Source organism: Onychostoma macrolepis, chromosome 17, assembly GCF_012432095.1.
Source record: "Onychostoma macrolepis isolate SWU-2019 chromosome 17, ASM1243209v1, whole genome shotgun sequence".
NCBI lineage: Eukaryota > Metazoa > Chordata > Actinopteri > Cypriniformes > Cyprinidae > Onychostoma > Onychostoma macrolepis.
Window position 1 is genome coordinate 12,447,033 of NC_081171.1, and position 17,814 is coordinate 12,464,846.

The following is a 17,814-nucleotide window of genomic DNA, read 5'->3' on the forward strand; positions in this document are numbered from 1 at the left end:
TCCAAACTTATTTTTTTATAATTCATGAATGAAAACATTTTCCAACGTGATTTTGATGTACCATTTCCATGGTAATGCAATGTCTGATTTTAAAATGGGTTTCAAAGGATGAATTTTGAGATTTTAAGTTTTCAACTGATATATAATTTCTTATGATTTCTAAAGCGTGAATAAGAAGACTTTCTGTGACAAAGGTCAGAACTCCTGTTATGATGTAGATTTTTCAGGTGCACTCTTGTCATAAATTAATCTATTACTTTTCCTACATAATTTTTTTTTACAAAAAAAGTGGTAAAATACCTATTTAGGAGTCTTAGACCTTTCCAACGATATATAGTTTGTCATGATTAGATTAGGATTTAATTGTAAAATAGTGAAGTAAACGTAGGCGTCCCACAGGGTGGACGGTGACAGTTAAGAGGTTAAGACTGGTTTTGTGGTCCAGGGTCACATATAATCAAAGTATAGTTTTTGTAGCAGAATTGGAGAATTTCTTGGAGCTTCTGCAGTTATTGTGCGTGGATGGACTGGATTTGGATCTGTACTGGATCTGTATAACACAACAATGTTACCTGCCATTTTGAGTTTCTGTTTATAAGGTGATAAAATAATATTTGAACCAAAGGTCTGTCTCTCGTTTTGTCGATCATCTGGGATCTTCAAGTGGCTCTTCATTCACTGAAAGGTTTATGTGTCTGAAGCACCTGCTGTAATCAGAATGATATCATGGCGGCCCAGACGTGCGCTGGCTCAAGTCGTCTTACTGAATGGTTTCCAGGAAGGACTGGCCATTTCAGGCTGAACTTGAGCTCTCAAATCTGTTTGGAAAGTGGAACCGTTCTGATTGAAAGCGGGTCGGCCGCTGGGGTTAATTTATAGTCGTGGCGTTTATGTGACTGTCTCGCCATAAATCTTCTAGTTCCACAAGAGCCTAATGACTTTTCCAGAGTCCTTGCTTTTCATGTATATCTCTAAATAAATGCATGTTATTTAGAGATATACATTAGGTCTTTACAAACTTTATTATGAGATTTAAGTCATCGTCTGTTAATTATTTTTGTTCGGTTTGTACCCTCATTGTAGAATTTTCCTTTAAGACCTTCAGGGCTTCTCTTGAAAGATTGACCAAAATAACAAGAAATGGGGCGCACCTTTCATCCAGCTACTAAGAAAATAGAGAAGGACATCATCCTTCCCGTTTACCCGAGTTGTCCTGTCACTGTTGAAGGCTTTTACATGGTTCATTGCCCACAAGTCAGCATGTTCCATAGGGGGTATGACTTCTTTCCTCTTATATGTCTACTCAACTTTGATCAGCAACTTCAAGACCTCACAACAAATTATCCTTCCTAAGCCAAGACCTTCTCTTTCCTGACTCTGTTCTTTCGCTCAGGGGTACATCTTGGACTAAAGACACATCACACCACCCTATTGCCAACATTAGGCTTGTGCTCATGTAGAACCTGGCGTGTCTGGGATTTCTGTCTTGCTGCATTAGAGCTGTTGTTCCTTGTTAGGGACCCTTGCCATATCCAAACACCTTGAGGTGCTTGAGTCATAGCAAAGCTGGTGCACCTTCAAAGCTGGTTATTCATGTTTTCATCATCAGTTCAGAGACACCGTCATTGGATATTGGACCGTAACCTCACAGGACGTCTGCCGTCCACCTTTAGTTTTAGTCATGGGGCTTTATTGTCAACATTTTTCACCAGAACGAATTTTGAAAAATTGAGGATTTCATGGTAGATTATACAACCATTGACACAGGGATGCTTTGACTATTTAGTAAACTGTATTTAGGTCAAAAAGGATAGCATGTGTTTTACAAATGAGCTAAAGCGATTGTGACATGATAGATTCATTCAGACGCAAGAGGACTTTAGGGAAGCTTCTTTAAACAATGCAGAATCTTGGGACTGTTTCAGCAGTCAGAAGTCTTCAGCATTTTCAGTGAATGATGCCTTGAGCAGATGTATTCAGATGTGTTTGGAGGTCAGCACTCAAGTGGTTTCAGTGACAGGGTCAAACTGAAGATTTGGCTCCTTTTCTGGTTGGATTAGAATTGAATTACAAAACGCATATATATATATATATATATTATATTATATTTATTTTTTTATATATAATGGTATAACAAATTCTGTTGTTGACATTTCAAAACATATTTTTATTTGTCTGTAAGGCCTAGAGCTTTAAGACATTTTTGAACTTGAAACTTTCAGACAGAGGATTCATTCAAAGTTTCACTTGACATACCTTCATTTTCTAGTTAGAAATGACGCTTATTTTACTTACTGTATGAGTTAAAATTTTACTTCATTTTAATTTTAGAAATCAACGTAATTCTAATTTTCTAAATTCAAATTTGAGTTGAGATTTCTGAATTCAATTTTTATTTTATTTTTTTCTCTTTTAATCCTCAATTCAAAGTCAGTTTAAATTCAGAAATTATAGACTTTTAAATACCAGCAATCTCCCATTTGTAAGCCTGCTGTTGAAGAGCTATTGCATCAGAACCAATAATGTAGCCACGGATAATAAACGGTTTCAACAGTTTAGTGACGCACCGGTTCCCCATGAAGTCATGGTGATGCTTTACATCTGTATTTTATTTAGCGGTCATCGACAGGTTTAAATGATATAATGCAAAAAATAATCATTTTTCAGCCTGTGCATGGCATCATACTTGGGCCACCTGCTTTAGAATTAAATTACATTTGAACTGAAGATAAAGATGTTGACGCTATGAGATCATGTCTGACACTTTGTTATTCAGAGTACCTTAACACTTCTGTATTGCATTTGTAGCCCTCTTTTTGAGGTTTTTACCCACACACCTCACAGATTAAAGTAATCTACATATAAATACTTTGTGGCAGCCAGATTGTGTTACAGTAGCAGCTCTGCTAATGGTGACTGTCTCTTTTTCAATGTCTTTCGTAATAGATATTGTGCAGATACACATTAGTGATCTGACAGTGAAGGACTATTTACACAGGCTCACAGACAAGCCTTTGCAGCGTAGCGTGCCAGTTGGTTAAAGATGAAATGGTAGGATATCCTTTTCAACAGATGATAGTCCTCACTTACATCATCTGTTTGGTAGACCACCTTACGTCAAAGTGCTGGCTGATCAGTGATGCTGACGCAGGATTTTGTAGTGATTGTTTCATTCTGGTGGGCTAAGAAATACTTGGATCATTGGGAACCAGTTACTTGTACTTTTTATAATGTTTTCACTATTTATACTCTGGTACTAGTATGAACTTTTTCTTTTTTTTTTTTCAGAAATACATCTGTAAAACTAAATAACTGGCTCTGCTTCTAAGTAAACCATGTGGTCAACTATGCGTCACATGGTACTTATAACTGCTTTTTTCTTGGCATTTGAGAAACTGTCAAGATTGTAATCATACGTAAACACAACATACTTATTGCAAAAGGACTTTAACACAACATTTACCAGGTTGTGTAATCATTGTGCTTTTGTGCCCCAAGAGAAATTCATTGTTGACGTTAATTGTGACATAAAATGATCTAATATTCCCTCTATTGCTCAATTCAATGACATCTTAAAGTCTCCTGCTGTCCGCTCTTGCCTTGCACCACTTCAGCAGTAGTAATATGAAGTATGCAGCCCTCAGTGGATAATAAGGAACTTTGTATTATATTGCTGGTGGTTTTGTTGTAATTAACCAGTAAAAAGCAAAGACTGATGTTTAAGGAATTTCACTATAGTGTTTCAGAGTCGGTCATGCCTTTATCTTCTATAGAAAGAGCCTAAAGTCTTTTTGTTATTCCCAGAAATGAGGACATTTTACTCTTTCTTTTGTGTAATTAAAGTAATAAAGGTAAAGACTCGGACCACTGAACACCTCATTTAGGCAGCTCTTAAATTTCTCTCTCTCTCTCTCTCTCTCTCTCTCTCTCTCTCTCTCTCTCTCTCTCTCTCTCTCTCTCTCTCTCTCTCTCTCTCTCTCTCAAAGACCACCGAAGAGCTGTGCTGCTACTGCTCACATCTACCGTTCTGTGCCTCGTCTTTGGATGGGTGTCTCTACAGGCAGCCTGCTGCGGCTTTAGCTCATTTATTATTCCAGCTGTGCTTTTATTAGTGATGTCAAGCTGCTCTGAGTCGCTCACAGAGTCATCCTTCTTTTTATAGTGTTATACATTAGTATCCAGAAGACTGGCTATTCATTTTTTTTTTCATTTGTACTTTGTTATAATTAAGGGTGTGACGGTTTTGTTGACCCAAGTCCAAAAATTGGTTCATTAGGTTGGTTTGAAAGTTATAAACTTGAAATTATGCTCTAGAGCAGTGGTTTTCAAACCCTGGGTTGTGACTCTCGGGTGGGTCGCGAGATTTAAAAAATGGGTCGCCAGGATGATTTAAGGAAAACGTATGTAACCAAGTTCAAGACTTGAGAAAGAAGCAACTAAATAACATAAACAACAAAACGAAAGTAACCGGCAGCCGCCTCGGGTCCGAATCAAATGTGTATTTGTGTTTGCACTCTGTTCTTGCAGCGTTGTACATTTGTAGCAAATCAGAGACATATGTTGATTTCTATAATGCAATGGCCAATCAGAGGAGTTTTAGTGAGTCAGAATCCACTCACCGCTCAGAACGCGAGTGTTCTTGTTCAGCCCACAGTTCTGGAAGCTCGCGACGCAAATCCTCTGATTATAATGTAGGTGATGTAAATAAGAGATTAATTGTGCTGTGTTGACAGATTGACTATAGAGGAATTAGAGATCACGATAAACTGAAATGAGTGACAGCTTTTTAAGGAAGCGCACTTTGCACGCTTTCTTTGCTGTATATAGCCTATTCTCCATTCAGAATTTGAATAAGTGTTGTAGTAGCCTACTTGTTTAAATCATGCTTTCAGCTGAAAATATTCAGTATCTAGAAGGAACAAACATATTCCTTGAACTATAACTTCCCGCTCATGTCCATGTCCTGCTCATGAATTCTTGCTAAATATGCAGTTATATTACGGGCTGTTGGCATGAATTGTACTCGTGATGGAGCGGTGGTGGAGTGCTCTCGGAGCGAGTGAAAACCAAGACGCTCTGACTTTTAAAAAATCCACTCCTCACTCCAGTCAAAATCACACCGCTCCCACACTGCTCCCACTCCGCTCCGCTCACATACTCTGATTGTAGATAAATTGTGTAATAAATTGTGATTCAGAACCAGCCGCTATCAAAATAATCTTGCTGTGGGCCGCCTGTTGCCGACCACTGTCCTATAGGTTCTGTACTGGAATTAGTCAAGTTGTTCACCTGTTTCGAGATTTCGGGTTTTTCGAGTCGTTCGTTCATCACGTAACAGCCCAATAAACTTAACCTATGCAGATGAACTAAGCAATTATTTTTCTGACTCAGACTGCATTGGTTAAAGGTGCGTTCACGCCATTTCGGAATTCCCGTAATTACGAGATATCAACTTGTAAAAAGCGTTTACGTCCTCGTAGAACTCGTAATTTTGCGCCGGCATTTTTCTCTGGTTCAGCGTTAGGTGCTGCGGTCCCGTGGTACAAGCAGGGTACAAGCTGTAGCTTTCAGAAAGCTCCCAGTTCACAAATTGAAATTACGAGTTCTACGAGGACATGAACGCTTTTTACAAGTTGGTATCCCGTAATTACGGGAATTCCGATATGGCGTGAATGCACCTTGAGTTTACGGGGCTGTCACGTGATGAACGAATGACTCAAACCCAAAGACTTGTCAGATAAGAGGTGAGGTGAGCTAATCATAGACTGAAGACCCAGGTAAACAATTAATTAATCTTTTCTGTTTCTTATAGCATTATAGTTTTGAATTGTTTGTAGTGTGATCAACGTTTGCGTAAGTAGTAGACGTGTTAGGAAAGTAACACGTAACATTTTAATTATATTTTGCTAAAATAGAATGAAATGACTCGAAAAGATTCGTTCATTTTGCTGAACGAGACACACAGGTCAGAGTCTGTAAAATGATCCGAACTTCCCATCACTATTGCACGTTAGTTACACCGCTCGATTTTTTTTTTATTTTGAGCGCAAATTGTAATAAGCATACATTAATCTTCAGCATGACACGGGCCACAAAATTAATGCAGACGGGCCGCCTTTTGAGTACCCTTTAGAGTTTGGAGTTCATCAGATGACACTTATTTTTTGCTTTTGTAATTATTGGTTAAGACCCCCATAAATAATTCCTTCAACTGAAGTTGAAAAAGTAGACCGATTTCATCCACTAATTTGTATTTTCATATATCAGATTCCAGGTGCATAAAGTCATAAATGGAAAGCAATGTCGACTTCCCCTGGGATGCTGACGGTAGTCAAAATATTACTTGTGTATGTTCTCACGATGCTGAGAGAGACCGACTCAATGAGGTCTGCTTTGAAGTCGGGTCTGGAGTGAAGGTACACACAGAGTTCCTCAAGAATCAGTGTCCTTCATCTTGTCTGGAAGCTTCTTGAAGGTTTAAAATCACCAAACTCTTGCATACATCTTATAGTACAACAGATAACAATTATGAAAACAAAATCACTTGCCAAGAAAGGTTATTGTGATTTAGTGAAACATGAAATTGGTGAATGATCAAGGGTACCTGTATTTTGAGCCAGTCATGATGAATGAGAGGTCAACATGGAAAAAAAGTGCCATTTTCTAAATGCATGTTATTGATTTTATTGTGAATGATTCATATATGAATAATTAAATTTTTAAAATTTTTACTTGAATTGTAATCAATGTCACAACTTGAAACAATTTCTCTTGCTAGACTTCCATCTTTTTCTCCGCTTAAACCCACCATCTGCCTACATCCAATCAATGACCAATGAATAAAACAAAATTCCTGCCCTACATTTTTCCTTTTTTGAAAATCAGTTTCACTCGAATGTCACACTGCAGAAGAAAATATCCGTGGCTACTATTGTTACGAACCCCACTTCTAAAATGCTCGTTCAGGGAGGGGGTTATGTAACATCAGAAGGACGCGCAAGACAGAAGTTCAATTTAACCATTTATTAATGGCCAAACAGCTCACGAGTCACATTAATCAATCGGCAACAGATATAATAAAGAATAGAATCAACTAAACTAACGTAAATCAATATAGAATAAACAAATAAAATCAACAGAAGATCAAAGAAAACACAAAAATAAACAGAGTAGGCACCGCTTATCAGCGGCTGACTTGACGATAAGACGCGCACGAAGCTCGCTGAAGGCGCTCTTCATCAGCGGTAGCTGGACGGCAGGAGCTTCTCAACAAGTGCGAGTCATGCTCATCAAAGAGCGTAGAAGTGACTGTGGCGGACATGCGCTGGAACAGGGAGAGCCAACAACACAACTGCAACTTCCACCTTATATACAGCCTAGAGCGTCCCTACTAAACAGGCGCAGGTGTGTAGGGGCGGAGCTCCACCTCGGAAAAACAGAACAAACCAAATCAGTACAAAAGTGAAAAGAAAACAAACAATAAATACTGATTCCACAAGGCTCAGGCCATAACACTATCCGCAACATAGAAAGGGGATCTTATTATTATTATTATTATTATTATTATTATTATTATTATTATTATTTTTGGCACCATATTATGCAAGTTTCCACCCATGGCACCGTCATTGTATTTTTGCAAGCAACAATGGTGTGCCAGTTCTAATGCCGTGGCGAAAGTTTGAGCAAAGCATGCTAACTGTTCTGTCTTTGGCTGCACTGACAAGCACACAACACTATTTAGAGTCCCAGCCTCAACGGAGACAAGAGCAGTGGATTTATTCATTTATTTACTGTACGCTGCTGCCACACATCTAATATAAACATGCAATTTCTTTCCCAACTGTTTACCTTCACAGACATAACTGACTATGTTTGTAACTTGTATGTTTTTAACAAACTTGTGTGAATTTGACAGTTTAAGCACAATAAGACATGAAAGAATGCTTAGTTTAGTTATTCACATGCCCTGTGACAGCTGCTTTCTGTGCATGTGCTTCGGATGTGTACGCTCAGAAAATCATATACCAGAAGTTTAAACAAATATGGTTTAAAATGCATGTTTTCAGAGCTTTAGGCATGATCATCAAAACCAAACAGCTGTGTTTTAACAGAGTATCAGAGGTACCAGCTGTAAAGGCACAGCCCTATTCTGGAAAAGGGGGCAGGAAACAGCAGCTCATTTGCATTTAAAGAGACATGCACACAAAAGCGTGTTTCTGCTTCCACTCAAAATAGGTGTTTTCAAAAGGATATACTAATTGATCTGTGATTCTGGGGACATCTGAGACTTATATTACATACTGTAAAAAGTCACATGATAGGTATCCTTTAAAGCTAAGTCACCCAATATAGATTTTATTTTAATTTTTTCTGCAAAGAAACTAACCATACACTATCTTAGTCTTGGGCTGATCTGGTGATTTAAAATGCTTTCCCTCCCATTTCCGAGCCCTGATACTGTTACCATAGCAACATGGGTTTTTCAGAGCGGCAGAAGTGTGCGGAGAGGAACAGAGGTGCCATTCTGGAAGGAGTGGGAGGGGTCAGCAGCTTGAGAAGTTGTTTCTTGGTGGTTGTTCTTCCCCAGGGTATGAAGCAGCTTTGTGATAATCATCTTGTCAACTTGGCATTCCAGTGAGCAGCGAGACCTCTTGGGGTGGGAATTTGTTTTGTGCAACCCCAAAGTACACACAAACAATATAAGTGTGTGTATATGTATATATAATGTTGCATTTCTCCCTCTTTGTGTGTGTATATTCACAGCATAGGACTAAGTGTCACCCACTGTGCTGTGCTGAGAACCTGGTATCTCACAAAATCAGGTTTAGATTGATATCAATCTTCAAACCAAATAAGAATACGGACTTATCTTTGGAAGCCCACTGCCTTTTCAACACACCAACATTTGGGGGATTTTCTTCTCTTCCTGACTGTTTCTGATTTTGTAAATCTGCTTGTTTTGAAGGGGTTTCTGTAATTGTATTCAATTTTGTGAATCCCAATTTAGTTCTGGTCTGAGTGAGTTTGGGTTTTGTCTGACCTCGGGCGGCGCTGCTCGTTCTTTGCCCCCCTCGGGGATCATGTGTTATCAGGTTCAGACCTCAGATATGCACCCTGGGTTATACTCCTTTAAAAGATGGATAGCACACACTATGAGGGAACTCAGGAAGTTTTGCTAAGGAAAAAGACAAAATGATCCACACATTATTAGCTCGAGTTTCCAAAAGATGGACTGCCAAAATGCTTGTCACTAACAATTTCTGCCCTTCCATCTGATACTTTTGCCCTGTTTGGAGACAGCCGAATTGTCTCTGTTATTCATTATGTTCATCAGCACTTCAGAGACATAGCCAGGTTTATTTTATTGAAGGACTATTTTATTTTATTTTATCTTATTTTATTGCAAAACTGAAAAATTAGATCTTTCTGGCTCTGTACTCAACCATGAATGTTTTGCTCTCTAGTGTCTAGAAGATATTTTCTAATATGGCATCCTAACTGAAGAGTGACTTGGGCTAACATAAATACTTCATATTTGTACTTTTGTCTGAGAACCATTGTTTCTTTGTAATTAGAAAAATCGGTTTTCTATCAATACAATTACATTTCTGCCATTTATTTTTTTTTTTTTTTTTTTTTTTTAAATGCTGACCTAGACACAGTGCATTGAGGCTGTCTTATCTGTGATGATACATGCCATAGATCGAGTGTCTTATGAGGCAGCATAACTTTTCTGCCTACTTTTCGGAACAACCTTTGCATTGTGAGCTTGCCAAAGATGCCTAAAAATGCTGTCTGAGTAGGCAGTTCAACTGGTGACGCACTCTCGCTCTGTAGTCTTTCTGGAGCCCTTGTGTCTGTAGACAGAGTTGGGGTGAGGCCTGTTACAGTATGGGTGAATTTAAACGGACGTTTCCACGCAGATAAATATAGACCCCCATCGTACAGTAGGCTAACACACAGTGAGAAAATGGACCACAGGGGACTGGTGTGTTTCTTACAGAAACATTACTCCTCAGCAGAGCCCATTTTCCTCCTAAAAATAAATCAGCTGCCATTTTGCTGGTCTTGTAAGACAAATTTATCAACGTTAGCAGCATATTTAAATGTCAGGCTTCTTAGTTCATTGAGTTTGTGCTTCATTGTCTATAAATATGATTTAAAATATACCATAAATATACCGGCTCGAAGACCTTTCCCTATTCCACCCACCGCTCTCTGTCCCACTTCACTTCCTGTCAGCTCTAAACTATTATATCTCAATAAAGGCACAAATGCCACAATAAAAAATTTTTTAAAAATGTTTTTTTACTTTTGTGCTGTAAAGTGATTTAACCTTTTTAATGTAATTATTTACATGATGTGGTGATTTATTAATCTAATTAATCACAAATTAATCGCACATCAAATTTGGCTGAGAAATTACTCCCAAAAGATAATTTAAAGTTATTGTTGTGTACGGTAAAGCATCAAATATGCATTACAAAAAATAGCTTCAGCAAGAAATATTTTGTTTGACTCATAAAATTTAATGGTTCACCCAATTCGTTTAAAACATGGATTAAGAACTGAAATGCTGCTGTGTGTTGCTCAGAGACTAACAATTCTACTTTGTTTTTATATTTTCGCTGGCAAAATTGAGCAAAATAACTAAATTCGTCTAAAATAACACAATTTTTTTTATTATTGATGTGAAATGGTTTTGATTTCAAATAGTCAGTTAAAAACTCTAATTGGTAGAGCACATTTGTGTGTGTTTTCAACAGACTTTTTCCTAAATAGAAAATAAAAAAGCATATTTCATATGTTTTGATGTTGTAGTGAAATGTGGTAAATTGTGTCTTACACATATTAAATGGCTGTAAAAGCAGGGAGAATGAGCAGTGTTTCACAGCATATCTGATCTTTGAAGTTAAAACGGGAGATGGCAAGGCTTTGAAGTGTATGTCAGGGTTTAAGAGCAGGAGTTTGAGTCAGGCTTGAAGTCCTCATAAATCACATGTAAACACTCCAGTGCTTTTTTCCTTTTCCTTTCTTCCCCTTTGTAGGTCAGGGTACCGAAGTGCTGTTACTCTTTCCTGTAATAAATGCTTTGAGGGGAGGAGGCCAGACATGTCTCATGATTTCAAGCACTATATATATATATATATGTGTGTATGTGTGTATGCATGCGTGTGTGTGTGTGTGTGTGTGTGTATGTACACACACAGCAGCCATACTCAGGAACTGACCTTTTGTTCATTGACTACAAATACTCCATTACTCATACTCTTTCTTGATTTCCAAGAAGACCAGGATCAACCCTTCCTCTTCCCTTCTCTTCTTATCTCTCTCCCCAGTTGGCTATAAAAACAGAGCTGATCCTCTCACTGCTCACAGGTCTGACAATGATGGTTCAATATCTCTTATTGACTTACTGTACTCCTGGTAGACTCTTATCATTGGCGCTGTGATACCATGATCTGATCTCTGCTGCTGCCACTAATTTCTCTGCACATCTCAGAGCCTCCATTTACAAACCAAATAGCAAAATCAATATCCAAAAGCAAATTCTCTTGTTTTTAAGCATTTTTGTTTCATCCATGTAAGGAATATTTTTGCCATTTCAGGTGCCTGTATTAAGCGTACTGCGAGTCACTTAAAGCATTAATGATGAACTTTTGAACTAAATGAACTTTTAATTTATTTTATTTTATAATGATCCATGAGCACATATATTTGAATTAGATATGGCTTGGGTCTATATAAAGATCTATTTTTACATTTTAGAGTTGATCTTTAAAAACACAAATTTGCTGTGTACACTGTTAAATATATTCCTAAGCAAATCTCTAAATGATTTTAAAAATATATACTGTGTAATATTGTGTTGCAGTGCTCTGAATTCACCTGTAGCATTTATTTTACTGTATTTATTTTAATATTTTTTATATTTGTCTCTTTTATTTTTTTTATTTTATTATTGCCAATTTATTGGGTATTGGCCATGATATAACTATATACCGTATTGTCCCGAATATAAGACGACCCTGATTATAAGAAGACCCCCCTTTTTCCAGATGTACCTGTTTTTTTTTTTTGTTTTTTTTTTCTCTCTCTGTAAAACACATTTATTCTTAAATTATTTTCATATTGCATATTTTTCCAATTCTAATTTTTGTTTTGAAAGTATGGTAAATACTGGTAAAATGTACCAACAATGACATTGGAAAATTTTGATATACCATTGAAATAACAGGTAGCCCATCTGAATTATATAACAATTAGGCTATCCAACTTATAGTAGCCTACCAAAATGTTATTATCAGTAGACTTGAAATCTTATTGTAGTCTTCAAATCTGGGTACTGTCTTCTGTTTTAAAATCACTTACAGAGGAAGTTTGGTCCCATCAGGCTAACATACAGTCACGATCATGCTGCTGTAAGCTTTTCTTTTTCATTTGTTTTCATTCGCGATCTTTACAACACACATTACATATTTCATGGCACACTCGTTTTAATGCGTTTTTGGCGCCACCTATTCTTGTGGGTGTATTATTGACATGTCAAAGGCTACTCTAGACCCTGAATATAAGACGACCGCGTTTTTTCAGATGTATTTCCAAGGAAAAAACATCGTCTTATATTCGGGTCAATACGGTAATATGATAATTATGTAATTAGTTTATTTTTCATGCATCCCTAGTACTAGTTAATCAACAAACAACATGGTCCTTTTTTAAACATTGAGATTTTGGTTTATAATGTAGTTTTAATTGTATTCCTATAGCTCAAACCGTATAGAATGGCGCAAGCAATGACAAAGTCATAGGTTCGATTCCTAGGAAAATCAAGAACTGATTAACAAAAAGTAGCTACAATTGGGTTAACAGTTGAGCTACTGTTTAATTCCTGTTGGTCAAGCAGTAGTATGGTGCTAGCAAAGAACTGATTAAAGGGTTACTCCACCACTGTAAAAGCTTCGTTTGTCTCTGGAACACAATTTTTAAGATATTTTGGATAAAAACCGGGAGGCTTGTGACTCCCATTGATATTACGGGTTTGGAACGACACGGAGGTCATTTATTAATGACAATTTTCATTTTGGGGTTGAGTAACCCTTTAAAAAAATATGATACTTTGAATGCAACATAAGTCACTTTCTGCCAAATGCATAAATGTAAATATGTAAAGGTTTGTTCAACAATATTTACCACTTTTCCCAGGCGCAGATGTATATTTCTTGAATGCATTGTGCTGTTTTAAACAGACACCTCATATTTTAATTCAGTATTGACGTGTCGGTCTTGCTCCAGTTAAGACAGGATGCTTTTTCCAGTAACATGTGTCGGAAAGTATTTCCATCCGGGTCCTCTCACCCTCACTTACCTGCCGCTCTGCTGATGTGATACAGGCCAGTGAACGCTCGCGTGTCTCTGCATGCAAGGAGTGGTGTGTGTTTGTCGGGGATGTGTGTTGTAGCTACCTTTTTAAATGGTTGGTGGTATTTGTATGATTGCTGTCAATGTGGCTGAGAATGTGACAGGAATTTCTCTTATTGGTTTATGATATAGTTGCACATATGACTTCATATTCATGAAAGTGGGATGTGAAAAATCTGTATGCCACCATGAGTGATATCTTCACCTCCCTCTCTCTCTTCCTCAGTGTTTGCTGTCTCAGCCAAAGTTCTGGGCAGTGGAAGTGACATCACTGTGCCTGAGGACTAAGCTGGAGAGAGGAAGCTCACGGAGAGTTGAACGTGCCATGATGCAGACACAGGTAAAGTACAATTCAGAACACACACGTTGGTCAAAAGTGACAATACAAACATTTATAATATTCCTACAGAAAAATTTCTATTTCAAATGAATGCTTTTCTTTTGAATGTTCTATTAATCAAAAATGCTGAAAGAAATGTTCACAAAAATATTTGTTTTCAACTATTTATAATAAGAAATGTTTCCTTAGCACCAAATCAGCATGTTAGAATGATTTTTGAATGATTATGTGACACTTAAGTAGTAATGCTTCTGAAAATTCACAGGAATAAATTTCCATTTTAAAATAGTTTACAATATTCACACAATATGCAAATAAATACAGCCTTAAAACATGAACAAATCTTACCAACCACTTCTGAATGGTAGTGTAAACCGTTTCATTCTAGGATCCAGAGACTCCGTAGTCATTGTTTTAGTCTGAGGCAGTAAGGAGTATACATTCTTCTCTTGAATATGAGCTGCAAAGGTAGTGATCGCTTCATTCAGTATGTTGATTCATACATTTACTGGCTTCAGTGTAATGATTCCAAAATTTTACAGCACCCAGAGAAATGAGATCCTAGATTTCCTTCTGTTGTTTTTGTTGCATTTGTATGTGTGCGCAAGAGAAATGGACAGATAAGCCCGAGGGAGGAGGATGCTTTGCCTTCCCTTTGGCTGCTTCCCGTTTCCTCTGTCATTTGTCATGACAGTTTGTGGCCATGTTTTACTGAGGAAAAGCCAGAACAGTAAAACCAGAGAAGTGCTGATATGTTCGGTGTGTATTCTTGTGTGTTTGTGTGTGTGTGGGGGGGGTTGGAGAATGGGATTTGTCGCCCTGTGCGGAAACAGGACAGCCTGGCTCTTCCTGTCCTTCTGATCAAATTTAATTTAGGCTTCCAATGTCTTTCTGAGTAGCAGAAAGACTTTTTTGACAGAAACTGGTTCATTTGTCCATTATTACAGTTTTATTAAATTTACTGTAATTTGTTCATTGTAGGACTGTGAATATAAATCCGTTCTCACCACGCAGACATTATATGGCTGTTCTGCTTTGAAAGTGGTTTACTGCTAAGGTTATGGTTTAAGTTATAGTCATCAGTCATATTTGAATGGCAAGGCTTCTTAAATGGTCTTAAATTAAAATCTAGTCAAGTGACAAATCTACATGTTTGTCTAAATCTAGTGTAATGAGAGACATTATTATTATTATTATTATTATTATTATTATTATTACCTATATTAAATTATAATACATTATTAATTTATTTATCCATTTATTATCATTAAACACCAAAATATAATAGAATTATTATACATTTATCCATTACTATTTATTATTATTATTATTATTATTATTATTATTATTATTATTATTATTACTAAAATGCCATTATTAGAATACATTATTTTGCCATTTATTTTTCGATTTCTCATTAAACACCCAAATATAATATAATTATTATGCATTTATCCATTATTTTATTTACTATTTTTTTATTATTATTATTAACAACTCTAGTAGGAAACACCAGATTATATGAATTATTATACGTTTTTCAATCCATTATTGTTGTTTTGTAGTACTAGTAGTGGGAGTAAAAAGTGAGTAAAAATATGAATGTAGTCTAGTGTGAAACACTAAATTATATATATTTTTTTTACTTGGTTCCTTTTATTGTTATCACTGTCTGCTGCTAACAAATAATAGATAAAGGAGTGTTGCTGTAGTTAAACTTTGTCCATTTGCTGTGGCTGATGATGACATCCCTCTTTTCGAGCTCAAGTGACGCCCATAGACATGGCCGTGAGTGCTGAGGGTGATCATCAGTTAAGAGCCTATAGAGCTGAAGGGTGAGATCAGACACTCTCTGTGTGAACATACGACTGATGGAAGGTCATTATCGAGCAGAGTTTGCTGTGAAACATTGCTCGCTACTCTTATTTTTTTTTTTTTGATTGCTTTCTTCCTTCCTTTAAGTTTTAAGAGTTTGCCCAGTGGAGCTGCTCTCTGACATCCCAAAACTCAATGTGACAGATCGTTGGGGGAGCCTGACTCTAGGAGGCCACCCTGAGGGGCAGGTTTGAGTCCGACAGGAGATCACAGCAAGTCACACAAACACCTGTCCATCACAGAGTTAGAGCAACATGAAGCGCCCAGCAAATCCCACTGCTGACACCGGTGAGTTCAGTCACCCTGAGAGTGATTCCGGCTGAGCAGAGTGACAGCACACTCTCAGATGAGTGAAGAAGCACGGAACACTTTAACAAAGTTAAAAAGATATGTGAGAGAGAGAGGAAAATGATGTAGAATGAAAGTCAGGTAGCGCTTTGTTGAAGTACAAACCCACACATATAGTTTATATACCTCTCTTTTCTCAAAAGTTTGTATGCCCTTTAGCCAAATATGGAATGTGTTTAGCACTTTCTTAAGAGTGATTTAAATTTAAAAAATAAGATCATAAAATTGTTTCAGTACTGCTCTGAAGAATCTATGTAACAGATGCACATATTCTACAAGACAAAATAATAACTTGATTTGTACAAATTGGCTTCTACAAAAGTTATCTTTACATATCTTTTGTTCTTAATATTGCGTGTTGCCTTAAGCAACAGTGACTTTGCAGTAATTTTGTTTCGATTCCGAACTGAAAGTGGTGGACGGGCAATATGGCTGCCCTTAGAAAAGTGGTGTTTTGGAGTCAAAGAATAGAGATAAAGCCCATGACTTTAGGCCAACAAACTGGGAAAAAAATAATCAGATGATTCTATTTTTTTTATTTTATGTTATTATTTTTTACTATTATTTGTTAACTTTCTTACCAGGTCATCAAACTTTCACAAGATTTTGATGTTTATAGTTTGTCTAATTTCATGATTAATATAAAATATGTTGCTATGTAATTAGTTAGTAGTTGGAAATAAATGATTTTGTGGCTTGCTCTTGATAACGGTCAAGATCTTGTGAGCTGATTTTATTACAATTTTGAGGGGGGAAAAAATTTTGAGGTGTTTTTTGGACCAAAGAGCTCATAAGTAGCAGGGAGGGAAAAAAATTGATGAGAGTTTGACTAAGAAATTCCTTAATAGATAAAGACGTTCTTCCGGCAAACCCTAATTTTATGGCAAGTTTAGCACTTTGGATTCCTTTAAAGGGATGGTTCACCCAAAAATGAAAATTCTGTCCAGGGATTGAAATGAACTTTTTCACTCACCAGCCAATTTGGTTGCTAAATTAAGTTACCTGCCATTCATAACTTCTACTAGCCAAAAAAAAAATAATAAAAAAAAAATACAGAAATAAACCAACAGCTTGAGGCTGTGACAATGCGACCGTTGGACATAATTTTGTGCCAGTACTAAGTGTGTGCGATATTGACACCCCCAAAAAAATCTCAATATTTTCTGGGATTTTATCGATAAAGATAATTAGACGATATTTTGCTGAGTGTGTTATTGTGCTGGTATCTTAAGGACTGCCGTGGACAGCTGACTCCTATAGTTTTTGATATTCTTCATTCTGTGTGGTGGTCATTTCACAGCAGTGATAGACATGAATCTTTTCCAATAAGTTTAAATTGATTTGAACCTTTTATGGGCATTTTTACCTTTTATGAAGCCATTTTTTCTAAAAGCGTGCATCATCTTTTGAGTCAAATTCTTACATTTTAATCAATCAATTATAGTAATAATACATTTAGGCTGTTACTAAACAAATGAAATCAGTATCAAGAAAATTCATCTTTGCAGAAGTTTATGGCATTTAGATGTATTTTCACATGTTAATGCAGCTCAGAGGGACATGGAATGCTTTAACCTGCAGTTACAAATACATAAAGTTTTGACATTTTAAACATGAAATGTTGAATACTGATATTTGAAATTATTTTTAAAATGAAAAGATACTTTAAATGTAAAATTAAAACCGCCAGTAGGTGGCAGCAAGTCACTGTTAATAAGTGAGTCATTGCGATTGAACCGAATCATTTAAACGGTTGATTCATTCAGAAACAAAACACTGTCATGTTGCTCAGAGACGCAAAACAGCGCTGTGGCTGTGTTTAGAAT

The 17,814-nt window shown here is 36.7% G+C and overlaps 1 protein-coding gene across 1 annotated transcript in view; it reads left to right on the forward strand.

Moving 5' to 3' along the window:
• ttc27 (tetratricopeptide repeat domain 27) overlaps nt 1-17,814 on the forward strand; it is a 96,340-nt gene that overhangs the window by 41,976 nt on the left and 36,550 nt on the right. The window contains exon 11 of the mRNA XM_058748727.1: nt 13,652-13,765. Coding sequence (XP_058604710.1) covers nt 13,652-13,765 — 114 coding nt within the window. The remainder of the gene's footprint in view (nt 1-13,651; nt 13,766-17,814) is intronic.